The sequence below is a fragment of the Rhea pennata genome, chromosome 20 (assembly GCF_028389875.1).
Source record: "Rhea pennata isolate bPtePen1 chromosome 20, bPtePen1.pri, whole genome shotgun sequence".
In the NCBI taxonomy this organism is placed as follows: Eukaryota; Metazoa; Chordata; class Aves; order Rheiformes; family Rheidae; genus Rhea; species Rhea pennata.
In genome coordinates this window covers 12,805,699-12,833,348 of record NC_084682.1, presented here as the reverse complement: position 1 = coordinate 12,833,348, position 27,650 = coordinate 12,805,699, and the positions used below count along the sequence as shown (strand labels likewise).

At 45.9% G+C, this 27,650-nt stretch overlaps 1 protein-coding gene across 8 annotated transcripts in view; it reads right to left on the bottom strand.

The window, feature by feature from the left end:
* Positions 1-27,650, bottom strand: part of STX1A (syntaxin 1A) — a 124,639-nt gene that overhangs the window by 37,834 nt on the left and 59,155 nt on the right. For 7 of the 8 annotated variants that reach the window (XM_062592169.1, XM_062592165.1, XM_062592171.1 and 4 more), the window contains 2 exons: positions 5,757-5,831; positions 644-717 (listed from right to left, as the gene is read on the bottom strand). In XM_062592169.1, the coding sequence (XP_062448153.1) occupies positions 644-717; positions 5,757-5,831 (149 nt within the window). The remainder of the gene's footprint in view (positions 1-643; positions 718-5,756; positions 5,832-27,650) is intronic. The other variant, XM_062592172.1, reaches the window with a different exon arrangement.

Genomic DNA, 27,650 nt, shown 5'->3' with positions numbered 1-27,650 from the left:
ATTTCACAGTCTGCAAGGCCAAACTGATACCTGATGGAGGGACAACCAGAGCCTCAGCAAGGAGGATTTCCAACAGACTACAGGTCTGCACAGTATAGTCTGAAAGATTATCCATCATCTTAAACTGACATTTTAAGTAAGTTACCCAGCTGCATCAGTAAGCCTTGGTCTCAATTATGAACTAGTAAAGTGTCTTTCTAGGCACTTTGGAAACACAGAGACACTTCAGGTTTTAGAATATATTGCAGAACAAAACTCTCCACACAAAACTTATATTTTACAGGGTATTTTTTGCTCCAGTCAAAATCTCCTTTAGGCAGATGCTTAACATAGATGAGTAGAAACCTGCATACCTATTTATCCAAGCAGATGCCTTGATGGGCATGGGACAGATTTCATCCACACTGTCCTCTTTCACAAGATCCTCCTGGTGCCCATACTCACATTACAGATCCTTCTGGTGGCCGGCTCTTTTGTTGACCCATTTGGAATCATGCTGTATTACTTTGTCCAGTATTTTCAAACCAGAGTACTTCAAAGCTAAGTACAGCCTTCCTTTCCTATCACCTCCTGGGATCCCTCAGTTGCCAAAGTTTGCTTCTTCCCTCCTACTGCTCCTAGTGCCATGCAGACAGAGACTCACCTGAGTTTTCCTTATCCTCAGGTCAGCAGATGACCTATTCAGTCCTTCCTCTTGTTCAATACTCTGTTCAATACCTGGTTGGGGTAGAAGGATATGGATTATTTCAGGCAGTTTAAAGCAGAAAAAGATTGCTTGGCAGAGTGATTTTAGAAGACTGAAACTTGTGAATCAAGGAGCATTTGGCACTAACCAGAGTCCCACATTCCATGGTCTGTCCTACGTTTCAGCCCAGACTGGCAGTAAAGCACTGTTTCATAAATACGAAGTAGTCACTCCATTTTTTTAACCTGCTTCCTCTGCTTTTAACAGGCAGGTAATTAGTTATTCAGACATGAGGAGTCTATAACTCTCTCTCTAGAGGAACATCAGGGGGCTAAAACAAAGCGTAGGAGTTGAACACCCAGGACAGCACCATCTGCATCTCAGAGATATGACTGTCACATGCTCACAGACTGGTATATGTCCGTCTTCACCACCAACTCCCACAGTTTTTACCCAGCTAAGAGATCGGGGTGAGCAGTCCTCCCCATGGGATTCTGCCCACCCAGGCTAAGGTGCAAAGCAGTTGTTAATGAACACTTGGTGAGGTTGGAGCATTAATCCCTCTGCAGGCACTCTTTTCTTTGCGTTCCAGCAGTGCCTGGCCAAAGGTTGAAACTCAGTATTGTCCAAGGCAGCACCAGTCATTGCTAGGTTTGAAAGCAAGAGCTTCAGCAGAACTGATGTAACGCTTAGATCTGACCTTTGCACTTTCCAGTATTCAAACAAAATGGAGCTCAGTGTTATTCTCTCCATGTGAAGAAAACGCAGAGCTAAAATGTCTCTGCAAAATATGAAAGCTCAAGACTGCTCTAAGGTCTGTAAAAATAGTAGGTTTGCCAGCTGCCTCGCCCTGCACAGGGGGAAAGACCTGTTAACTTTAACACACAGGCTGAAGAGACTGTGCTATTCATTCCAGTTGAACAATTCTCTTTAGCAAAGCAGAGATTTGTTCTTTTAATTATGCCTGGTAGTGCAACTAAGCGAATTTAATTCTTCACTTGCTCAAACACCAAAAATCAGAGCATGGACAGGAGTGCTGCCTTGGTCACTGTCCCACTAGGGTTCTGATGGGGAGACAGCACATCTTTATAAGGCAAGGAGGGTTGGCATAGGAACAAGGCAAGGCAGATCTCCTCACTGCCACCTCAAGACATGCTAATTCAGAAGTGTCTCTGCTACAAATTGAGCTCTAAGATCCAAGTCTCCTTTTCCCTGGCTCCACTGAGCAGCCAGCTCAGCCCCTCGCCAGAAGCCAAGCGAAGATATCCTCCAGGGGAGATGCAAGTCTACCCGTAAGCTGACCTGAGCTGGAGGCATTCCCTGAATTAGGCTAAAATGCCTGATTCCTGATGCAGCTGTCTCTGCAGTTCTCTGAGCCTGGCTGTCTCAAGGCAACTTTTGCACCAGAGCTTGACCCACGCTTGACCCACACACCAAGCACTAGGTACAGGTTTCTACCTCAAGTTACAGAAGGCAGCAAGGGTTTCCTTCCATCCTGGAGCTGCCAACGAGCTCCACACCATAATCCAAAGCATGAGAGCAGAGATTGGAGTACACTACAGCCAAGGGGGCACCTGTATTTTTCCTGTAGAGTGGTTAATAAGTACCTTCTTAAAGACATCAGCAGTAGGGAAACTTAAGATAGATTGTATGGGCCTGGAGAATACATCGCAACGCTTCCTGATGGTGTCCAAACAGATAATACGTTCTAGCAAAGCAGAATACAACCAGAGAAGTACCAGAGAACAAATTTTACATTACTTCTCATTTTCTCCTAGAATGAAACAGTCTGTGTCTAGGAATTATCTAAAAGGTCTCATCCCACACAGACAGACGGCTATGGTACTTCTCACATGGATCCCCCAGATTGGGAGAGTGCACTGGCTGCTGTCTGCATGGCATATTTCATCAGCAATTGGTCTTCCTCAACACTTACCATAAATTGTTCCCTGTTCCTAAGGAACAGTATTGGCAAACATTGTACATTTATGATAATTAATAAAATCACATTTTCCCAAGAACCTGGTAATTAGAATTAGCCACTGCATGAGCAATTCCTCTCCTAGAGAAGTCATTTCATTGTCAGCAGATGGTGTTTTTGATCATTCCTGACTGTTTTCTTTCATTGATCACGCTGGCCATGAGGAAACTTGGGACAAAGCACAAGTACAAATATTCTGCTGCTCCAGGTAAATACAAAATTTGTGAGTCTTTTCTGGGACACGGAAACAGGGCTCAGTCTGTCTTGAGTGCCTAAAGCATTCAGAGTGCCTTAAAAAACACAGAAAACAGCTAGGAAAAAGGATTTTGTTTGGCACAAAAGCATGGAAAACAGTAACTTGTGGGGAGGAACCAGCAATGCTCAGCTGTACTTTCAGTGACTGCTGTGAAGTCTGAAGTCATCACAAGAGATGAGGAAGTTGGTGCTATGGGCTCCGCTTGGAGAGGACAACAGGAAGGCAGCTCTTTGGAGTCCCCTATAGAGAGGAACATTGTTCAGTTGCTTTGTGCAGGGTGAGTTCCCAAGGTGCTCTGGATCCTAGCTTGCAAGCATTCTTACAGTAGGACAGGCTAAAACCCTGTCTCCATGTTGACACCAGGGATTCCAGTATAGCCAGTCTCCCCCTCCAGAAGGACTCTGGTGCCCAGTCTACGGAATCAGCAGGCTGTGCACCTAGGTCTGCTTCCTGAATTTTTCTGAGAATATGTCAGGTAAACAGAGAGCCTGCCTGATGTGTGTGGCTGGGGTGCAGAATGAATCCAGCAGTGGTCCAAGCTTTCACCTCAGTACTGCACATGCAGCAGGCAGTGTCAGTAGAGATGCTGCAGCAAAGGTTGTGGCAGCTTCTTCTCTGCTCAGGACGAACCATGCTCCTGCAATAAGCTGAACCATAGTAAAAAAAATCCTGCACTAAGAGTCAAGACTCACTGTCAGCAAATCCAAGACTGATGCATTCTGGACAGAGGGTGGCCTAGCTTCTGCCTGGAGACACTGCAACCTCAACTGAACATGTATGTCCCCACACTCCTGGAAGACTGATCTCCAACTCAAATGCTCCCTGGCTCCCTCACCAGTGCGGCCTCCTCAGAGTGCTCCAGCAAACCTCAACCATCCTTGGGTCAATAGTTGCATTGCTCTCGCTCCCCAGCTGTCACAAAGATTGATTCTTCTGATAACGGAAACTGTCGGTCATGCTTTCTGAGCTCTGTCCTTGAGTCTCCTACAGCAGATACACACCAACAAAACGGAGCTTGATGACGAGATACAATAATCTTCCCTGAGTCCCTGGCTCCTTTCTCCTGCTCTACCAACCCCAGAGCCTCGAATACTCTACACCAAGCCTCCATGTCAGCGTAGATGAGAGGGGCAGAAGACACTGCTGCCCACGCTGGAGCGGCTGTCTTGCCGACACCAGATTGAGGCAGGTTGTACTGCAAACAGAAAAGCCAGAGAAGACGAGAAATGTCAAACGTGGAGCAGTAAGAGGTCCATTCAGGTGCTGAAGCCAGGCCCTGTACCCACAGAAGAGCAGCCTGAGCTCCAGCACACTGCAGAAACAGCCAGCATAAGTGCATAGGGCTGCAGAGGAGCCACGTTGAAGTAGGAGGGTGGTCATTCTTCAGACAAGGGCCCCTTGGCACTCTGCCTGCTGGAGAGTGGGCTGGGACACCCACAAGACATGGCTTCATTCTGCTCACCAGAGAATATCCAGCTTTTCTTTGAGGCTTGCAGACAGTTTGTCCCAAATTGGCACCTTTTCAAACGTTTAGCCCACTCAATCTAGCTCCTCTGGCCATACTGCAAGTTTGTTCAGGGCCAGGGCTCACTGGGAGAGCCTCCCCCAGCCTCCGGGCCCTGAACCAGGCCTGCTGCACAACTAGCCAACTTTGCAACTAACTGGCTCATGCCTTGGGCAGCAGCAACTGCCTGTTCACAGCTCACCTCGTGCTGATGGCCCTATTCCTTTACCTTCAACTTGGGAAAGGGGTACAATGGGGAGAATTTTACAAAGCAGAAAAAAAAGTTACTAAAGCATGACACAGGAGGAAAAATGAAGCCCATCCCCAGGCAATCCCAGCAAAGCAAAGCCAAAAGCAGCCTCTGGCTGTCCCTTCCTTCAGTTCTGTGATCCCTTTCAACATGGATCCGATTTGCCAGAGAGCATATGAACAGGCTCAAATTGTGGCAGGGCTGTAATTGTAGCATGCCCTTTCCAATTCAGAGCAAAAGATCCCCAAATTGTCTTGACCCAGGTTAAACACTAGCTGCTACTGGCATTGGCCTGAGATTACAGCTCCACGGCACACTGAGCCAAACTGCAGCCATTTCAGGTTACTGTGTGTCCCCGAAATCCCTCTCATTGCTATTCTCCATACAGTGTGCACTCTGAAAATATTCACTCTCCAACAACAACAACAAAAGAGTTCTGAGGAAGCTAGAGACAAATGAGGACAAACTCAGTGGTTCCAAGTGAGATGGGGGCACAGGGGTAGAATAGCAGTGTGCAGAGCCGATGCCTGGAGCAGCATGTGTCCACTAGAGTTCTGTATTATCTTTGCTGTCAAGATAAATCTGAGTGTTTTTAAGAGAGCTGAGACTGTAGAGGACAACTTTTTGGCAAGAGGGAATTTTACATCACAACTAACACTGAAAAGCTGAGACCTGATCCTGGCCAGTGAAATTAAGTGCTAGTGTGCAGGAGTGTGAAGTGCTCTGGTGACTCTTTGCCTAGGCTCTTCTCTCTCTCATTTCATTGTTTTGGAAAGACACAAAGGGACATGCAGATTTTACTCCACAAAAGTGCTAAACAAGATTAGAGCTAAACCATCTGAGAGAAGAACAAGCAACACAGATCCAGATCAGCACTGCAGGAGGAGCGATCCACCCTGCCTCCCACGCACCCAGAGCCCCAGGACAGATGAGCATCCACATGTGGTGGTACCCGTCATCTTGTGCTGAGCTTCACCGTCAGGCAGGAACACAGACACATCTGGGAGCTTCAGGATAGGACTGCTGCTGCTAGAGCCTCTTCCCCTATGTCCAACAGCAGTGTCACAGGCAAATACTCACTCTTTAGCTTGGAGCGCACTTTGTTCGCTGTCTTTTTTATGTCGGACATTAACTCTTCCAGTTCCTCCTTCGTTTCTGAGGAGACAGAAGAGAGCAAACATTGGTGCATTGTAAACACTGCTAAAATCTACTCCTCAGCCTCACAGCATGTGGAATTCAGAACTGGGAGTGAGTCCACCTCTGAGCTGGGAGAACCAGCAGAGCGCTTCCAGCTCATGTGTCCAAATGGATTCTCCTCACAGGTCCCTTGCACACCACAAGCGCCTGCTCTTCCAGCAGGACACTGGTAGGCTCTGCTTGTCAACAGCCCAGTAGCAATTCACCTCCCTCCACCCAGGGCGTGTGACCCCAACACCTCACATGGGGGCACCAGGGTCTGATGCTGAGCACAGTCCCCACCGGTCCCTGCCAGGGAATGTCAGTACACTCAACATGCATGGGGGCTGTAAGTACTCCCTGCCACAGAGTACTCATCCTTTGTGGCTCTGCACTTTTTCCTCAAAGGAGGAGGTCAGGACAGAGACGGCAGTTTGTTTGCTGCAGCGGACAGACATGTCACAGGCTGCAAGTGACCAAATGAGTCTAGAAATGAGCTTCGCCTTTGACAAGCTGATACCGAAGGTCAAGTCAGGTATGCTGGGACTAGGTGAGCCTTACTGCAGAAACCACTTGTCTGCACACAGGATTCAACTCCTACTTATCCCATGGTTCTGCAAAAAGTTGAAGAGATGAGATATACAATCAATAGTTTTGGTTCCTTGAACCAAGTGAAAACCACTGCTGGACGCACACCCGCCAGCAAGAGTTGAAGCATGGGCTAAACTCCCCTAGGCCCTGCTGTGCTGGCTAGCCCTGTTCATGCTGTAATAAAAGCATCCATCTTCTTCGGTGAAAGCCTTGTGCTCCTCTTAATTTTCTGTTTGCTCTGCAATAAGGACATAACTTATTCATGCCCCGGTTCTCCTTTTCTGCTTCAGCCAGCAGCTACTGGTGACACCGCTTGACTAATTGCCAGTTTGTACTCGGTCACTCCTCAGCCTGATTTCCCTGCTTTTGGCTGAAATCTATAGGCTGAAGCAGCAGTGCCAGAAAACATACCAGTTCCATTGCCCACATTTCAGAAATGGCTCTGGGAAGCCCATCGGCAGCAGGACCATGTAAAACAGTTCTCGTATTTCACTGCTCAGGGGAACAGGAGTTGCAAATAAATCAAGTGCAAGGCTAATCCCTCCTCTCTGTGCCCATTCAGATCCAAAGCTCCTACTCCTGTGCTACCCTTCCAGAGCACACTGCAAACAGCACCACACTCCTGCTAGGAGAACAAGCCCTGCTGAGCACTGAGACCCCATCTTGGCATCCTTCTAGGGCCTTCTCCCCAGGCCTAAAAAGGTTTTTATAAAAGTTAGTCTCCCAGGCTATCAGGAATACTGATTTCATTATACAGAGAAGTAAAGCAGATGACATACTCAAGAGAAATAAATCTGCTGTGGAAGTTCAGAGTCCTGACTCATCAATGGGATTTGGCATAGGGCTATCTATCCTCTCTCCCATGTGCAAAAGCCATCAGGCTATAAGGTTTTGAATTGAAAACTAATGACAGCTGAATCATTATAATGCCTCTAGATAGTTATATCTTGTAGGAATGTTCTCTGCATTGCAGCAGCATCCCCAAGCCAAAAGCCAGCGCTTGTCCAAACATAGATCAGAACGAAGCTCCTCAATCTCAGCCATACCACCTTCCCAGAAATCACAGAGTACACTTTAAAGAGGCAGAGATACCCAGCAGTGACCTTCACCATCCTGTTTCAGACACTGCTGGAGCCCTGCCAGAGCAGAAGCACATATGGAGCAGGTCATACATGTTCTCTAATTAGCAGACAGGTTACCAGCCTGTGCCCTACCAGCACAGCCCTTCACTCTGAGCATCTGCAGAAAGGACGTGTGATAGGAAACATCTGCATTCAAACAACAAACCACCTCTGCAAAGGAAGGACAGCGGGGTACAGGGAAAGAGGGCAGGTGCCTTGCTGTGCTCATCCACAGGTGTGCTGACAGTCAAGCTGACTTGTCAGGAACGTAGCCCTGTCCTGTTCCATGAGACTGGCCGATACAAGTACACAGCAGCACAACCAGAGCATTGCAATGTCTCAAAATCCAGATACTAAAGAAAGTACAAAAGACTTCCCATTCAAATATGATTTCTCGGAAATCCAGACACCCTAGTGCTTCCCTTCAATTTTGATGAGATCAAGACTTATTAAATAGAACTTTTTTTTAATAGACTCTAGACACATTAACGGAGTCATTTCAATGGCTGTGGTAGCTCTGATGCTACACGCTCTCAGCTGGCAGTCACTAGACATAATTAAAAAATCATTATGACGGGAAAGCGCTGGGGGAAGGTCATATCCTATTGATGGTTGTACAGATTTCTGATGAAACTCAGACCTTCAATAGTATTCAGGAAAGTGAGAAAATGAATACTTCTGCAAATACCTTGGATCCAGGCTTCAATTATTTCTGGGCATGCCAGCACAGCAGCCCCACTGGACAGAGGCGGAATGATTTGCCAAAAGAATAAGCATATACTCAGGAAAAGGAAGAGGACATTTTCAGTTTGATTTCTCATTTAAGTAATTATTTGATTTGTTCCTATTTTCAAAAGAACTTGTATTTAATAAACAGACTAGCTTGGGCCAAATAATGCTATACTCCAGGGCAGGCTGGGGGCCAGCTGGTTAAAAAGCAGCTTTGCAGAAAAAGACTCAGAAGCCCTGGTGGACAAGTGGCCCAGGAGTGAGCCTGCAAAGCAGGTAAACCACATCCTGAGCCATCTTAGCAAGAGTACAGCCAGCAGAGCGAGGAAAGGGATTATTCACTTCCCCGTGGTAAGATGGGGACTTGTGAGACCCCATCTAAGGTGCTGTGTCTTGTTTGCGACTCCCTCCCAAAAAGGCAGGCATTAGCACACTGGAGCGAGTCCAGCCAAGGAATCAGTGTGGTCAGGGCTAGAGCACAGGACCTCTATGAACAGGCTGAATTAAGCACACACAGTAAAGTGGTGAGCTCGTGTGTGCATCCAGAGCCATAAGAGCAGCTCAGAAAGCTAACAGGGATACGCAGGTGGGCGAAAGGACATGGGACTGGACTTACGTACCTCTCTGAAGCTGCCTTTTCTCAAAATATTTTCAACTGAGCAACAGAGAGGAAACACTTCTGGCTAGTTTTTGAGTCCCAGAACTTATGAGGATTACTTGGCGATCCGGCAGGCACATGCTTTCCAGACAATTATTTTAACATTGACAGTGTCTGTTGAAGTGACTCACTCAAATCTATTTAACTGTTCATTGGGACTAACATTCAGCAACAGGAAGCTGAACAACTACAACATCACTGCTGCTATGGTAGAGCCTTCCTCCCCCCCAGCAACAAAAGCAACAGTAAAGGACAACGTCAACACTTCCTGCCACCGCAGTCCAGACTGGTAACATGATTCACTTTCACTAAAGCCTCAGTTGCTTGGGGGGTACCAAACAAATCCATCACCCAGCACTCCCAGGTAGGATGCTCATTCCTGAGTATATGCTTATTCTTTTGGCAGGGAGAATTCCTGCCTACAGCTTAGACATTCAAAACTGAAGTTCAGTGTCATTAATAAAGAGGGAGAAAAAACAACAAACCATCAAGCAGCAAACTGGACAGCTGCAACTGCACAACGCGGGTATTGGGTTGCCCTGCAGCACAGAGGCAGACAGCAGATTTTCACAGCTCAGAGGTTAACCATGGGGAATTGAGACTCGTTCTTCTCTGCTTTGGGAGTCTATGATGCATTTGAACATGACAATGAAGGTAGCTTAGATCCCTGATGTGGTCTGAGCTAGTTTAAACTTTCTCACATAGAAAGAAAGCTTCTATTAAAAAATTAAAGAAGTTCCTGACCGCAGTTCCTCCAAAGACATTTTTAAAAAACAAAACTGTTGAAAACAAACCTTTCTTAAGACTTTTTTTGTACTTCTTGCAGGCTATGTGCCTATTTAACTTGGCATTTAGATTCACAAAACACAACACATTTTTAAAAGTGAATGCAAAGATGCAAGCGTAGGACCTAGCAGTTGTCTACAACTGCCCTACGTGGGCTGTCCAGTGTCTATAAAAGCCAGAAGCAAAACAAACAATCTTTCCTGGAGATCTGCAGAGTTTAGTTGAAATTTTTGTAGTGTTTTATTACTTAACAGTAATAAAAATGAAAACTTAAAAGTCACCAGGCAGACTGGTTAGAAAGGCTATTTCAGTGACAAGCTTTCCCTTCAGTCATGTGGAAGAAGTAAAATCTCCTCTTCTGTTTGCCCTAGTCTTACTGGGAAATGCATCCTATTACTTGGGATTCTCAACACGTTTCCTCTGCTCTGTTTGCAAGAGGCAAGGTGACAGTACCACTCACTGGCACAGAGAAACCCAGAGGTGCATGAGCCTTTCTGCTTTTCCTACCTGCACTTCCCAAGGACAGCATTCAGGAGAGTTTCATAATCATGCACCATGCAAACTACAGAGCAGGGAGAAAACATCAATGTTACTGCACAGTAAAAGGGCAAATACCGGCCAAAGGATACCTCTGCTTAGTGTTCTCAGATAAACAGTTCATGCAAAAGTCACATTTGGTTGAGATTACCAAAGCACACAAAGTGGTCACTTTTTCTAAAAGCTCTTGAGCAGTTCAGAAAAACTTGGCCTCTGCTTTCTCTGCCCCACTCCCCGCAACAGCCATCACAGGCCTTTGAGCACTCATCTCCCCCATTTCCACTCGGTAAAACCAACGATGGACTTCCCACGGCCATAACAAGGGCACACGAAGAGAGGAGTAGCATTGCAAGGCTGACCTCTCGGCCCATGCTGCTGGAGACTCAGAGTTGTGGACAAGGAGAACCTGTGAAGTCTCAAACAATGGCGTTCAAGACAGCATGAGTGGAAGGCACAAGTAGAGGATGCTTCCCAGGATACGCAATACTTGGACTGGATTCACTTGGACTGGAGAGCTCCCATTCATGCCAAGCTGGGCACCATTTCCATGACACTCAATGTGCAGGCAGCCAGCTGGGCTTACTGAGCAGTGCAAGCACATAAATGGGAAGATGTGTCAAGCGAGAATTCACTCATGTTAGTATAAAAGCAAATGCCCTGCATTTTAAAACATACTTCAGGACTTCCTTGAACTAAGCTCTGTTTGCCTTCCACCTGTCTTCAAAGGGCCACACCAACATTCCAGGTGAGCACTAAAGCACAGGAGATGTCTATTCCCACCACTAAGGGCAAGCAGCCCCTAAGCTTTAACTTCCAGCATGACAGGAGGGACAAATTCTGCTCAAGAGGCAGCAAAGAGAGACCCTGTTGGGATTTGATATCAACACAAAATGTCATAATGATTTTACATAGCAGCAGAACAGAGATGATGGGCATGCATGCATGCAAGCATTTGAAAAGCTTTTAAAGATCCCTTGGAACTCAAGGTGCTATCCTAAATGTTTTATCTGTTTGACAGTTTTTGGAGGTGATCTGCAACAGATTAAACCACTGCTGCCTTTTGTAGTCTTTTGATGATTTTTTTTTAAATCACTAACAAAGGAAGCAGGTGAGATGTTTAACATTTTTCTATCATAACTTTTTAGGTAATTTAAAGCTGATAATCAGTAGGATTGCACTGATAAAATAGCCTTTTATAGTATTATTGCTGATGGATCTCTTTTTATACATCCCGGAAATTTCACCTGCTCCTCTCAGCCTATCGATTCAGCTAGGCAGAAGACACTGGATTGCCATCTCTGAGAGGCGCAGAAACATGCACGCAGGTTCACTGGCAGGACAAGAGCACTGTGTAGTTTTGCATGAATATCAGAGCTTTGAAAAAAAGGGGCTCACAGAGAGTGAGCAACCAGAGGCAACCTTACGTTCACCAACCCAGTGCTTTAAAGCCCTTCCACAACCTATCACTGAGCAGGCCAAATACTAGGACCACTAGCAGTGGAGGACCACTAGGTTATCCTCCAAATGGTTCTGCTGCTCAGCATTGGAGTCAGAGCCAGAGCTGCTGAGGGCCAAACCTCAGGGATAATGGAGAGCCTGGGCCAGGGCTGACCCAGATGGCAGGTCCTGACTGCAGAACAGTTGAGGTTGGAAGGATGATCTGGAGATCATCTAGTCCAATGCCCCTGCTCAAGCAGGTTCACATAGAACATGTTGCCCAGGATTCTGTCCAGACAGCTTTTGAGTATCTCCAAAGATGGAAATTCCCAAGGGCTGCTTTAACCCCAAAACATGCTATGAGATAATCTCTTCATCTGCAGCCACTCTTGTTGGCCTCTTATAACCCAGCTAGCACAAATGATGGGGTCAAAGCTTTCTTGCAGAAAAACATTTTGGTTTTGTGATGAACCCATACAAAAGGAAGTTGAAGACTAGAGAAGGTACAGTTCATTCCCGCATTCCATTTATTTCTTTGGGGAGAAACTGATAAAATATTTTCTTTCCAATTAGTCTGAGACAGAAGCAACAGTTTTCACTTGGAAACAAAGAGGTGGAGGTAAAGGGGAGCAACGTAAACACTATTAAAACAGTCTGGACATTAATGCGAGCCACAGTCCAACCTGCTACACAAGCATAGGTCTCAAAGCAGAATTTGCTGCCTCTGCCTGCTCTGCCATGGCCTCTGTGGGCAATCCACCAGAAGACATTGTTCATGTTGAACAACAAATCCAGATGAACTCTCATCTTGTCTGATAATCAAATCACTCCTTCCCTTCAACAGGCTTGGACAGACCATCTCCTTCCATCTTCCTCCAAGCTTTCAATCCTCTTGGTGGTTCTTCTCTGAGCCTCTATTACTCACCATGTTTGTTCTCATGGTGGCACTAAACATCATCCGAGGCCAGTCTGTCAAGATACACAAGCTATGCTGCACAGGTGCCCTGTCCTCTTCATTACATGTCCCTCCCTCAATCTCAGTACCGTGAGTTAACAGCCTTCAGCACTGCTGTCTTCCCAGCACACTGGTTGCACTAGTAAATGAAGCAAGGAGAGGTGGGTATGCTGGGCTCCCTGGGCTGAGCACACTGGAGGTCGAAAAAGCCAAGCGTCATTACGTTGAGAGCAGTCCCAAGAGCAAGGTGCTGGGCCCAGCTTTCCTCTTGAAAAGTGCAGCAAGTGGTATGGGAAGACAGACAGCAGGGCTAGGAAGGGAACAGAGCAAGACAAACCTACTCCCTGCTACCAGCAGTCATCAGGTAAAGATACCAACTGAACCTGACCAGAGCAATTCTGATAACGTCTTGCTGAACTGCATTAATTACATTATCCTCCTTTAACTCTCTATCAATCTGACTCTACTTCAAATAGTCCATTATTTTGCCCAGAAGCAACGTCAGGCTAATCAGTCAATAATTACCTAGCTTCCCCCCCTCCCCCGCTCATTTTTTTTCTTTAAATTGGCACTGTGCTATTTCTGAGCTCCTAAAGCTCATCGGGTATTCGAGGACTTATTGGAAATCAATGCAAATGGCATAGACACAATCTTACTTAGCTCTTTAAAAACTTGCAGATCGATAACTTCAGATAGATTGGATCTAGCACTGTCTATTTTTGATAGACGCTGTTTAGCAATCACTTGAATTAATACTGGAATGTAAAGAATTTAACTATCATAAGATATATTTACATCACACATTTTCCAAACACTCCAAAAAATGTTTCCCATATGTTCCTGTCCTTTCTGCATTATTCTAGCATTTTCATTTATTAATGCACCATAACTGCTGAGAGATTTCCATTCACACTCTGCTCCTTCTGAAAATTCATACTGTCCTTCAGTCTGCTGCTTGCTGGGTCTTCCAGCTTTCTGCAACTCTTAGCTCCAGTTTCCATTCCGCTGTGAGAGGATGGAAATGTATTCCCCTCCTTCTCAAACTCATATAGAGAAAAGGAGACAAATGTAAATCAGTGCTAAGTAAAACTCCAAAAGCAGGAGTTACAGAAAAGGGATAAAAAAAGCAAACAGATGCAGTGAGAATCTATACAGTTTGCTAAATTTATTCTGTGCACACACAATATGAACGATCAAGTCATGATCTTCTGTGTTGATGCTTCTCGCTTAATTCCGTTGTCAATTCCCCTTTACCTGTCAAGACGAAATTGGAAATGAAGCTCCTCCATTCTAATACAGTACATTTGCACTAAGAGAAGATTCACTTTGCATTTTTATAAATCTCAAGGACGTTTCTGAACATCCCTAAGTGCAGTTCAGAGTCTGCAGCAGTCACAAACACCATTCTGGGTGTACACGCTCATTGAATCCAGGCTGTCTCAAAATCTTGATGTCAGAGATGTGAAAACAAGCAACGGTATTGCACACTTGGTCCTTTTCAGAGAGGTTTAACTAGAGAGCTTTCAAATGTCAGTTACGCAAATCTTTCTTCCAGGTCTGAGTAATATGAACTAGACTGAATTTATGATCACAAATGAGCAACTTCAGTTCCCTGGTTTATTAACTGCTCTTGTACATTGGTGCCTGGGACATTTAAATCATTTCTTCTTTCATGCTTTAAAGTCTTGATTTTGATCATAGTCTAAAGTTTTTTCATTTGTCCCTCTCTTTTCAGCCTCTCCTCCAGCTCTGAGTTGACCTCCTTACTCTTGGAGATACCAAACACTGCCTCTTACAATCAAAGTTGTAACTGTGTCGTATTCAGAACCATCCAAACCATCTGAGCCACACGTTGTTTTCTTCCAGGACAGAAACAGCACTCTTTTGATAGTTTTCTTTCTATGGTTCCGGAATACTACCACTGAATGTAATTCAGGCCAAATTAGACTTAAATAAAAAAAAAAGTGATGAAGGTCACCATCAATGCACCCAATCATGGGCATCAAAGGTCTCAGAGGTGCAGTGGGATCAGGTTATGATGCCCATGCATGGTGCTTGGGGTGCTGGTGCATGGCTGTAACCCTCCTTGGGGATCCTGTTGGCAAGTCAAAGGTAAGGAACTGGCCTCAGCACTGGGCAGCTTCCCATTCAAACCTCACACTACCTGACATACCAGCACCCGCTTGCTAAGACATTCACTGGGCCTTACTGCTCAGGAGAGCAGAGCTGCACTTAAGAACCAGCTTGACATTATAGATTCCCAGGACAGAAGTACCAAGGAATGAAGCAATACTCATCTCCCTTCTCCCAGGAGAACAGTAGTTGTCTCAAAGCCTGTAATAGGATACAGATTTGCTATATATAAGAGGTACTGCAGAAACAACATCAAAGTGAACTGTGGTGAGAAGAAGATGGCCTGAGTACAGAGACCAAATCACCTTCATCGTTTGCAAGCCTCAACGTCCAAATGAGAGCATCCTCACTCCTCTGTGGGTAGCCAAATGACTCACACCTACACATACCCCCTTAATGCAGCTGCACCACAACCTGCCATTACTCTGTCCCTGCACCCACAGAACAGGGCAGAACAAGCCAGAGGCAATTAGTGTATGAGATAAGTAATTCAAAAGTCTAGGACTATTTAATGAAATGGTACAGCACTGCTCCCATCACCATGAAGTACTGTGCACAGCCACCTGCTGCACACAGGGGAACCAGCACAGGGGAGCTGGGCAAGCAGAAGCATGGCCGAGCACACAAGAGGCACGCACAGCAACACGGTTGCAGCAGGGCTGAAGGATCGCTGGAGATGAAAGGCCAAGTATCATCCTGCCCATCCTATCAGCAACCCATCCTATCAGTTGCGCCCAGCTTTCTGCCTGAAGGGCACAGGCAAGCTGGCAGCAGGGTTGTGAAGGCAAGGCAGGCCTACTCACTTGCACAGGTACTCATCAACCAAACTTTCCATCTCATCAAGTAAAGATGTCAAGTGAACCTGATCAGATCTATTCCTGCAATGCCTTGCTGAACTCTTTCATTACCTTCCTTTAATTCTCTACCAAGCTCAAAGCCCAATCACTAAAGGTCTTCCAGGCTAAGCCACCAAAGAGAAGCCAGAGGCCTGCAGGGTACTGCTGGGGCAAAAACCTTGATTAAGGTCAGGTGCTGCATCAGTAATTTGCTACCAGATAAAAGATGCCATTCAGCTGAGACTTTTGGGGCTTGGACCTTTACAAACCCTAGAGCCTACCCGCCAGACCACGGAGGACAGGGTGCACCAAAGAGACACAGCTCTGGAGAGATGCTGGGTATCGCATGCTGAGGAGGCACTCTGTTCCTTCATCCACATCACTGATGAACAACCTGAATAAGACTGGACCCAGTACTGACCCCTGGGCAACACCACTAGCTTCCAGGCCTTGGCTTTTATAGTCTACTAATAGATGCAACCATGGCTCACAGAAGAGCTCTGCATATCCTGACCTGAGAGACCACCTTTATGAATGGGAATGCTTCAAGAGCAGGATTTCTATTGGAAGCTGCTCAGCAGCTCACAGGCCCAGGCTGCCCATCTTTTTCATGGTTGCCCCTCCTGCAGGGATCGGGGCCTTGCTGCTCCCGGTGGCACAGCCAGCCTTTACATGCACTACAAGCAGGGCAGGCTGGCTAAGGTACCCTTTGGTACTTCCACAACCTGTTCTCCACGCAGCAGAACATCTCTAAAGCCCACACATCAACACCAGTCTCCCCTTCACACAGAGTCCAGAGTGATCCCACTACCCTGAGCTATCCTCTCCTGTTGCCTACTACACTCAAGAAAAGATGTATTTCTGCTTGCTGCTGAGGCCTGAGAATCACACATTTCCCCTCCAGCAGCAGCAGGAACAGCTCTGCTTGGAGCACAAAATACCCATGAACATGGTAAAGCTAAGTCATGTGCAGGTCCCATACCCTTCTCTCTCCCTGCCATGCTGCCTGCCAACCCAAACCAGCTCTAAGTCACCTCCAATCTATGGACCCAGCAGTTATTTAACACAGGCCACTCACCATGGCTCTTCCTAAAGTAGATAGCCATATTTCAACAGTTCATTACATGAGAGCAAGTCCACATTAGAGTGGCTGCAGCAAAGGGGGACCATAACTGCTAAGCAAATCTATGAGCACACAAGCAACTGCAATGAGAGCTGAGGAGCATGGTCTGACCCAGGGATCAGGTCCAGATGGAGAGTGAAGTCCTTCACCCCATGCACAAGGAAATGCACATCCCATACTGTGACCTCATTTGGGCAAAGAGAAGCAGGGCTTTGTGTAGAAAATCACCCAGCCAGGGACTTGTGGAAAGGTTATTTTTAGAGTTTACATTTCCATGATAAAAAAATAGATATTGCCTCTAGCTGGAAAGAAAACTTTTTCTAACAATAGTGGTAAAAAATGACCTTAAGAGTTCCTACAGTCCAAAGAGCTTCAGTGGCCAGAGAGCCTTTCAAGACTCTGTTATTTCATACCAGAGCAGCATGTGCAAAATAAAGCCCCAGGAAGCACCTGCTGGAGAGTTTGGACACCTTTACTGACCTATCCAGTCTTTTTTCTAAGGAATGGCCAGCTTTATATTTTTAAACACTGACTAAAGTACATGTAACTGTTTTGCTCACAACAGTTCAGAGGCAGAAAAAAAGTTGTGGCCAGAAAGGAAGAGTATAACTAGGTCAGGTTGCTGGTTTTGGCCCTCATTTCCTTTAGCTGCATCTCTCTCCCACCTCTCACCATATTGAGACCCCATTCTGAGCAGGGAATGGATGATGCTTGCTGCATGGACCCATGGTGCCCATCTGATGGTGCCTGATCTTGGCCAGGGCTTCCACAGGAAGATTTACCAACACAATACCCTGCCTGGTGAACCAGTTACTGCAACTTTGTTACTTCATTGGATGTCACAACACCCACCTCCACCCACACAACAACAAAGTCCAGAGAAGTCCATAACATTCCTCAGCTGTCTTTTCTCAGTGTGCCATTGGGCTCCAGAGGGCACATGTCTCTGCCTGCCCACACCCAGCCTCTGGTTTACCATCCTCTGAGCACAGCTGTGGACCTGTGGAGCTCAAGAGGCTTCAAGGTAGAGCTCAGTATTGACTTCAAACAGCTGCTTTTCTGCATGATTAAAGAAAAAGGATTGCTCAGCCAGTAGAGGGCACATGACATCATGGGCTGCAGTTCAAGTACATTTAAATATATGATAACATACAGGTTACAGGGAACTCCACTGGGGCTTCCCTCCCCTCCAGCAGCACTCAGTGCTAACTCTTCCTCCCCATCTTCTCCAGAAGGACACATTGGCCTCTTCTGGGGAAGTGCAGGAGCTCCCCTGTGCAGTATCTCAGCTGCTTTTTAAATCTTCCAAAGGAAAGGCACATGGTGGAAGAGCCCAGCACACATTATTATTAATCAGAAGATGCCAGAACACAGGGCTTTCATGCTAATTGATCCAAATTCCCTGTAAAACCCCTCTTAGACAGAGGGCTACACCAGAATATCACTGACAATAGCAATTCCCTTTCTCCAGGGCATAGCAATGCCCAAAAGAGTATATCAGTGTTAGCCTCACTGGTGGGAACTGTAATAGAAACATGAATCTCTAAGCCTCATTCTGTCAGCCAGTTTTGGGCACAAATTGCCAAGCACCTCAACACAGAGCTGCCTGCTCTGCCAAAGGCCCCTCTGAAGACCCTCCACAACAAAACCAGCTCTTGGATTTTGGAAACTGTCTTGATTCACTGAGCTTGAAGTCACCTAAATCCCCAGCCAAATTCTGTTGAGCAGGTTACTGCAACAGCAAGGCACCATTTGATTCATCCTTCCTTTGATCTTTCATAGTACCACATCTCCAAACTTGAAAGCAAAGCAACTCGTCATGGCTACACAGTTACATGCTCACCACCAGCTCCATCACGGCCCTAATCTGTTCTCCTTTAAGTGAGACATATAGGCTGCGGCTGATCATCTTTCCATGATCTCTGTCAAAAGGCTGCCTTGCTCCAGATGAGGCCTCCCCAAGGCTGAGGAGAGGGGTAGGATCACCTCCCTCGACCTGCTGGCAACACTCTTCCTAACACACCCCAGGATACCATTGGCCTTCCTGGCCACAAGGGCAAATTGCTGCCTCATGGACAACTTGTCATCCACCAGTACTCCCAGGGCCTTTTTTCCAGAGCTGCTTTCCAGAAGGTCAGCCCCCAGCTTGTACTGGTGCATGGGGTTATTCTTCCCTAGGCACAGGACTCCGCACTTGCCCTTGTTGAACCTCACGAGGTTCCTCTCCGCCCAGCTCTCCAGTCTGTCCAGGTCTCTCTGAATGGTAGCACAGCCCTCAGCTGTATCAGCCGTTCCTCCCAGCTTGGTATTGTCAGCAAATTTGCTGAGGAGCAACTCTGGCCCTTCATGCAGTCATTGATGAAAAAGTTGAACAGGATGGGACCCAGTACTGCACCCTGGGGCTCCTCGCTGCTCCCCCTTGCAGCCATTGCCAGCTCCCCCTTCTTGGTGTTGGCACCTTGCAGCTGATTCAACTGCTGTGCTGCTGAGCAGAGCTTTCCCAATTTTACTCCTACCATTTCTTGATAAACTTTTCCCTATGCCTTCCAAGTCTATCTGCAGCTTCTGAGCTCTGCTCAGTTTGCCTAGACACCATCCTCCCTCTCATTTCTCAACAACTCACAGCCAAAATAAGCCTGGCTGCACAATAGCCCTCAGCAGTGCTCCGAGGGCAGCTCTGATTTGCTGCATGCTGGGCAGGAGGCAGCACTAATGTGCTCCCCAGCATGTATGCTCTGGCTTCCTGCTCCACCCAAGCACAATGTCATCTGCAACTGTCACCAATGTGTCACTAGCCCCCTTCTCCATAGTGTTCATTAATTCACTGGACAGGAATACTTTCGGTCTCTGCTCTCCAGCTCTGACACACCGTCATGACTGCAATGTCTAAGCATTTCCTGAGAGACATGGGCAACATGACCTGCAGCTGCATCTTCTACTGCCAAAAGGCAAAAGATTTCTCATCTCAAGCAGAGGCAACATTACACAAAACAGCATATTTGCCACAAGTGTGGAGACAAACTGAGGGCCACAGCTATGCTGACTTACCAGAACAGGCCCTTTGCGCCGTATGGGATGGCAAAGAGGATCATAGTAACCTGGCACTGCTGCACAAGAAACTCTGCTGACCAGCCTGAGGGTACAAGGTCTATGGGACACATTCAGTGCCTGGGAGCTGTTCTCGCTGACGGTGCAGCAGTGAGATTAATCTTCCAGTCTAAAGTATAGCCTTACTGCCAAAGCTGGGAGGAACTACCCTGAGGCCAGGGTCTTGTAAGCTGCTCTGTCAGACCCAAAGTTTCAGGTACTTAAAGATCCAGCTTCTCTGACAAGCAACTTGCAAGAGTCACCACAGGAATCAAAGCCAAAGTATTCTTGGCTTTGCAGTCCCTGAGACTGCAGCTTCATTTCATGCACAAAGAAGTGGAGCAGAAGGTACAATCCTACCATGCTGGACAGTCTCTGCCCAACATGCTCACTAGCTTAACAAGGAACAACATGCACCACAAAAGATCAAATGGATAAAGGGGAAGTCCAAAAGCAAGGGGATCACAGTGACCAGCAAACATGTGGCAGCAGTTCAGCAGTCTGATTCCAGCTCATGGTAAATTCTCTTGCTCCCTATTTCACCGTTTCAAACTTTCAGCATTTTGCTCATTTGGTGTCCTTCACAGAAAGGCAACTTAGTACCCATTTTCATTTCGGGTAATTGGAGTTGAGAAACTAGGAACATTGATAGGAAGGGAAGAAAATCAAATTTCTCTCTCTGAATTTGTCTTTGACAAGAAAGATGAAACAAAGCTTGAACAATTGGAAAATAACAGAGACCCTATGGAATTGCACAAAAACAATGCAATGATGCCTTTGGGCCACACAGAAATGAAGAGGAACATAATATGATGAATGCAGGTCTGGGATTTGTAGAAACTGGCTACCAAGCATTCATTTTCCCTCCTCAGCTCTTGCATAGGAAATATTTTTGTGAACTTTTCCTGGGGTGCTCCACACACTTCCTCCTTGGCATTGATACATTTGTTTCCTTGCAACCTCAGATCTCTTTGCAGCCTCCTGCTAATGTTACGTCAGATGCATCTTGCTCTTGCAGAGGAACTACAGTCTGTCTCTCTTAATTACGGAGTCCCCAGCCTGCTCCCCCTCTGCATGCCGGAATTCATCTTCCCCTGCCACTTAGCTCTCCAGATTTCTTTATTTGCCAGGATCTGTTTTCCCTCTTTGCAGCACTGCTCGTTCTTAGCTAATTACTTAGCACTACATCGGGCTCTGCCCCACTAGCTTTCACACTTTGCCATAGCATCTGGTGTTGGCAGCTGGTTGGCCAAACACTGCTACCTTTCTAATTGTTTGCACACATGTTTAAAAATCTCTTTAAAATTTAACTACTGTGCAAGCAGGGCCATCTGCATGTGGCAAGGCATCTGCAGCTTCTCAGCAGCCCCTCAGCCTGCTACATCTCCCCACTGACACTGCTGTGCAGCTGAAGCAGTCTGACAAACAACCAAAAGCCCTGGCTGCTGCCAAAAATCCCTATGTTTTGGAGTGACAGTCTCTGCATGGTTCCTGCTCACCGGAGTGCTTTGGGAGGAACTTGTCTTCTCCAGCCAGCAGTCAAGGACTGTGCATTCACATACTCCTGGCAGAAAAGTGTCCTCAGGCAAGCACACTGACCAAAATTCACTATCCCACTAGGACCTCAGCAACCATAAAATCGCCACAGGACCCCCTCCTTTTCCTCCCCAGCAGGCCCAAGGAGGGATGTTTCTCTCTCTTTAGTGAGAAGCATTTTTACTTTGTAGATAGTGTTCTGTATTCCCCAGGGAAGTCTTATACTGCAGCATCTTCTGAATGGCCATGGGCATGCACCAGAGTACTCATTTTGTAGGCAATGAGACCCCTGTAGCATCTTACTCATCTCTGCACCACAGGATGTGGCCATATCCCCTGCCTCGCACCCTAAGATTACCAGGCATCCTGATCCACCTTGCTGAACTGCCACTGAGCCACAGTAGAGACACTCTCTCCCAACAACTGTTTTTTTCTGAATTATCTTTCCACGTGTTTCAGGCTCCTTGATCTAAAATAAAAGCATTCATACTGCAAGTGTGGGACTTGTCTGGGCACAAAAAAATATGGTCACTGCCTGCACTTCCTAATCAAGATTGCATACAGCTGTGCACTGCATCTGCACCAGCTCTTGTAAGAATAGCAACAGTTTTGTCTAAGACTGTCAGCCTAACTAATCATCAGCCCTTGTAGCACAACAGCAAACCATGCTGTCAGTGAAAGCAAACTTCAATACACCCAAACAATACTCAGGACAGACAGGGGAAACCTCCAGCTGTTACACATACAAAAGGCTATTGCTACTGAGTACACTTCAGTGGGGTGGAGATAATACTGCTCAAAAGCAAAATTAGGCCAGAATATGTTAAGTTTTTAATCAAAGCAAAATTTGTGAGGGAAGAGAAACAACGAGGAGGGAATATGTCTGTAGTTTTCCTGAACTATGTAACAGTCAGGGGCTAGGCATGGAAATACAGCTACAGAACAACTAGATGAGATGTAGCAAACCCATACTGCAAGACTGAGCACTGGAAACATGATTAAGGATTCGGAGTCAGGTTGAGAGAAATGATGAATGAGGCCCATTTAGGGGTCACTTCTGGGTCAAGTTCAATTCGATATTTTCATTAAGAGCTTGCAAACTGGAAGAAAATCAACTCAGTAACTCACAGAGGAGGCACAGAAGAGGCTGTGTTTACTTCACATATCTGACATTTAAAGATACACTTGATTAATGATCAAAAGAGGCTAAAAATCAATTACAAAGATACAGAAAAGGGTTAAATCTCACTTTCTTCTCACGGAAAATAATAATCTAATGCTCAAATAATATTCTAGGACCTTGAATGTGATACAAAGAAGCTGCAACAGCCAACTGCAAGATGATACATGTGGGAATCACAAAGGCAGGTAATACCCACAGCACAAGGCACCCTCTGTCCTGGGAAATGACAGCTCTGAGAAGCTGCAACTTGGGTAGAGAACTGCCTTCATAGGAGCTCAATGCTCTGCTGTGGCAGGACAAACATGGTCTGTGGATATGCTGAGGGCAGGCAGTACAAGACAGAAGGGGGTTGTGATCCCATCTTCAAACATAGCATTGATCCTGAATCTAGACAGCATTTCCTAGAAGAGGATATACCAGAAGAACAAGAAGGAGTCACAGACACTAAAAAATATAATTTCAATATCAAGCTTGCAGAGCTCACCTAAGGGAAGTCTACAGATGTTGTTTGATTGCTGCATACAGGTGCCAGCCCATAGAAAGAGCTGACCACATATGTTTCAGTTTGAGAGCTATCTAATCTAGCAAAACATCTAAGTAATCCAATTTTGTGGAAGTTCTACAGCTGTTATCCATTAATGCCTGGCTTATTTCTTAAAATTTGTTGATAGTTAACCCCCTATGCAATCCTCTCCTTCCAGGGTCAAGGGATAACCAGGACTCGCTGTACCACCCTCAGCCTGGTCAGAAGACTGTCTGTCTAGTACTAAGACAATAAATGCACTCAAATACTAAGCTGCAGAACATAAAGCATCTGCGTGCAATGGTCAGTGAAGGATTTCCTTTTCTTTTTATCCTGATAACTATTTAGTAACACTCTCTGAACTTTTTCTGTAGACCAGACATTAGCCATCTCTGGACCACTGAATAATGAAGATCTGTCTCCTCAGAAAGCCAAAAGGTCACCTTTGATCCACAATTCACATGCTCAGGACCAAACTAGTCATCTGCATTTAGGCTGGCAGGAACCTCCACCAATCACCTGACCAGCTCCTTTAGCATGGGAGAATTTCAAATTCTCTTGCACTGATCTACCACAGTCTCCAGATTATTAAAACACTGAACTACAACATCCTATGATGTATCAGATCAGGTCAGATAAACTGTTGTGCTCCATTATTTTGAAACTCCATGAAATTTGTGAAAAACAATCGTGCTCCCACAGAATACATGAAGTTACCAGCTGTACAAATGCAACACCATCAATACTGGACCTGGGCTTAAGGGTCAGTGAAAGGGACAGCTTGTACCTAGCTGGATACAAGCAAGTAAACTTTCATTTGGAGACTAGCTGGAGAAGCTGGGAGAAAACCTAATAACAAAACAGTAAAAATTGTTCAAGAACTAGAGAAAATGACTTACAGAAAGACACTAAGCTAAACAAACTGCATTCTGTAAAAAGACAACCAAACATTTTGGTTATAAGCCGCTATTACTTTACAAAGAAGAAATGCTGAGAATTGTGGATGTGGTTAATCTAGCACAGAAAAGTAAAAGTTATTGGTGGAAAACTGTGCATGTCTCCTGCCAGGTTCCAGCTAGAACGAAGCCCGTGGATGGAACAAAATGCTAACAAAGTACAGGAGAGCATTCATCATGTCTTGATATCAAGACCATATGATCTTCTGACCAACCTCCTTTGTCAAACCAAGTTACCGAGTTCAGTAGAAGAAGAATGAAGATGAATGTAAAGGTTAAAGACATACAGGTGCTCCAAACAACACTGCAGTCCTGCCTGGCCCTATGCTGTTTTTTTTAGAAAGTCCAGCCCAACAAGACAGCTCCATCTCAGGGCTAGCTACAGCAACTGGTTGCCTCTTTCTTTCTATATCATGTCAAATAGTTGAGCTGCCTGGCAGTGCTATGGAACACACGATGCTCTTTCTCTCGTTCTCTGGACAACCTGCACATCACAGAAATAAGGAATAACCGTGAATACACAATATGACTTTCAACCAGGATATGATACCTAAAGGCAGGACGTGTCTTGCTAATCCTTGCAGAGCTACATGGGTAGCTAACTCTGCAGGGTTGCATCTCTACAAGATATTCTTTTTCCACAAAATATTCCCTCTGTTTCTCTGCAAAACATGGTCTAGAGCAGTAACAAAGTCAAAGTTGGTTTTGTCTGCTTTTTGATATTGACTACACACATTATCAATGCCAGAAATCTGAGCAGTTCTCCTTCCAGCACACCTAAAATCTTATCCAGCACAAGCAGATTTCTTCTTGTTATTATTACACATTCTATTATGCATAAAAAGGACTCTGTCAAGTTTTAAGAATTAATTACAGAGCTCTAGTTGTTTCAGCATCTCCCTTCTGCCAATGCAAGAAAACAGCATCTTCTGTCCCCATACTGCTGAAGACATCCTGCTCCCTCATCTAGTCAGATCTGGGAAAGGAAGCCTCCTGCATCCCAGACAGGCTCTCCTGCACTGTGATAGCACAGGAAAAAAAAAAAAATAAAAAACCAACACAGCTCCCAGACTTCACCCCACTGGCAACGCTTTCCATAATAAAAAGTGTAAGGTTGAGTGCTCCTGTGCATCACTGAAGGAGAAGGGAGGACACAGAGCTTTTGATGGTAGCCTTTCTTCTGCAAGGAAGGGCAGACAGTTTTGCAGTAGCTTTTCTTCAGCACTTACCCAGCATTCACTATAATCCACACTATAACAACATTTTAACAAGTCACTCAGCAGGGGCTATATCCCCATGCCCCCATGCAACAGCTAAGGACACTCACTCTGACTGTGCACACAGCAGTGGTTTATCAGCACCATGGTAGCACTGAGATAGGCTTTGCCTGCTTGCAGGCAAAACAGTTTCTGAAGGAACTAGTTTTGTCCACACATGGTGCTCTCCCTGGTGAGGAAAGGGTTTGTAGAGGGCTGTGCTAGGCAGCTAGGAGGTGACAGAGGTGGAAAGCAGGAGCAGAAGCCCCCACCAAGGCAAGAGACTGCTGCACATGACAGAGGTGGAAAGAGCAGGTGAGCAGTCACTGCTACCAGGCTTGTCCTGTCAGCTGGAGTTGGCACTGCTCATCACATGCAGCTTCCCCTGGCCTCACAGACTGCTCGAGGCTAGAAGCACATTCGCTTCCAATCTGCTCACATCTCATCTCAGAGCCCACCAGGGTTTTTCCAATTCCTTCCCCTTCCAGCATCCCTGGCCACCCCACCCTTCCTCATCTGCTGTGGCCCAGAGTCCATCACCACCGATCAGCAGCTCTGCAAGATGGGCCAGATTTGCCCAGTACCTTCACAGCCTTGCATGGCTCCAGTCTGCACTAATCCCCGTGACAGTACCTCCTCACCCCAGTTCCCAGGTACCTGCTCCACTCCTACTTAACCCCATACTTTCCTGCCACCTCACTTAGCAGAGAAGTCATTAGGCCAGGTCTCTGCAAGTGCCTGGAAATTAATTTAGTTAACCTCTTTTCTGGGGCACAACACACTTCCCCCAAGCAGCAGCAGCATCCCTGTACAGGTAGGCCCGTGGCCAGCCTGTTCCAGGGTAGGAGTTGCTCAGGAGAAAGCCAAGGAGCTAAGCAGCATCTGTATCTTTGGGGGATCAGACTAGAGCTCATGTTTCACTACCACATTTCACTACCACAAATCAGGCCTTGGAGCAACAACTCACAGTTCAAAGGCAGACTAGCGCTGGTGCTTTCTAACTCCCCCTGTTCGTAGTTGTGCCTGTATGCAAAGCAATATCTATTCAGCGTTACTATCTGTTCAGTGTTGTTGATTATGACCCTCAGGCACATGTAACCATGCAGCAGGTTTCCAATCCCCAAATACAACTACAACGAAATTAGAAATTCTGCCTGAAAAACCTGGTGGCACTTTAGGCAAACATGAACAGTTCAGCAGCTAGGGTCTTCAGTAAGAACCCAGTTAAATTACATGAATTCAAAGTTTGTAATTAAAAAGAGTTTACTGCCTGAATATCATCGTGGATATCAACATCACTCACTGGCCATTCTCCTGCTATTGCCAAGCAATCCTGGATTATGCCTTACCACAGGGATGCAACACAGCTAGAGCCATTGAAGCAGCCATCTGCCAGGAAGACCACACGAGTAGTTCACAAAAGCCTGCTTCCATCAAGCAAACACTTTTTTCAGACAATTTGCTTCAATTGCAAAAATACAGACTTATTTCTGTTCCTTCTGTTTCTCACAAATAGTTGGTTTGTTTTCACTTTCCAGCCAGCTGACAGGCCTCCATTTCCAGACACTCCAACACCACCAACACACCACCATCCCACTGGCAGGGTAAGCGGTACCAAGGGCACAGAGGTTGGTTCGGATGGGAATCCTTTCAGCAACAGATTAAACTATGATTTTTTTTTTTTTTTTTTAACTTCAGGCTGTTGAAAAAAGAAGCAGCAGCTCAGTCAGATTAGGAGCTCCAAAGTGTTTAGTTCATGGACAGTTTGAACAACGCTGCTCAGAGTTGGTACAGCCCACAGAAATAGAGCTGCAATAACCCACATGGATTTAGATGCTATCTAAATGATTCCAAAGGAGTCATCCTTTTAGATAGCATCTAAATCCATGTAGGTTATCGCAGACCTAAAAGGATGGCTCCTTTTAGATGGTGTTTTTTCCACATAAAATTGAATAAAATAATCTAAAAGAATAAGATTGAGAATTTATAAATAGTTGGTTGGTTTTATTTGCAATTAAGAGCAAAAATTACACATCTTTCCATGGCTGAATCTTGAAAGCAGTTCTACTTTATGTGGCTCCATCATCCACAGCTCTTAAACCACCTTACGGCCAAACACAGAAGTCATTAAGCTGCAGACAGAACTCAGTTATCACATAGCTCCTATAATTCTTGGGAGAGAAAGCAAGGAAGATGCAGAAGTTTCCAGACTTTGGAAAGTTCACCCAAGCTTCATTGAGTTTTATGTGCTTCATAAAGGAAAAGACAGGACTGTGTTCAGCAATAGGGTTAACACATGCCCAGTCTACAAAGGTGTAGAGACTCTGAAGAGTTAAGTAGGATCTTTCTAA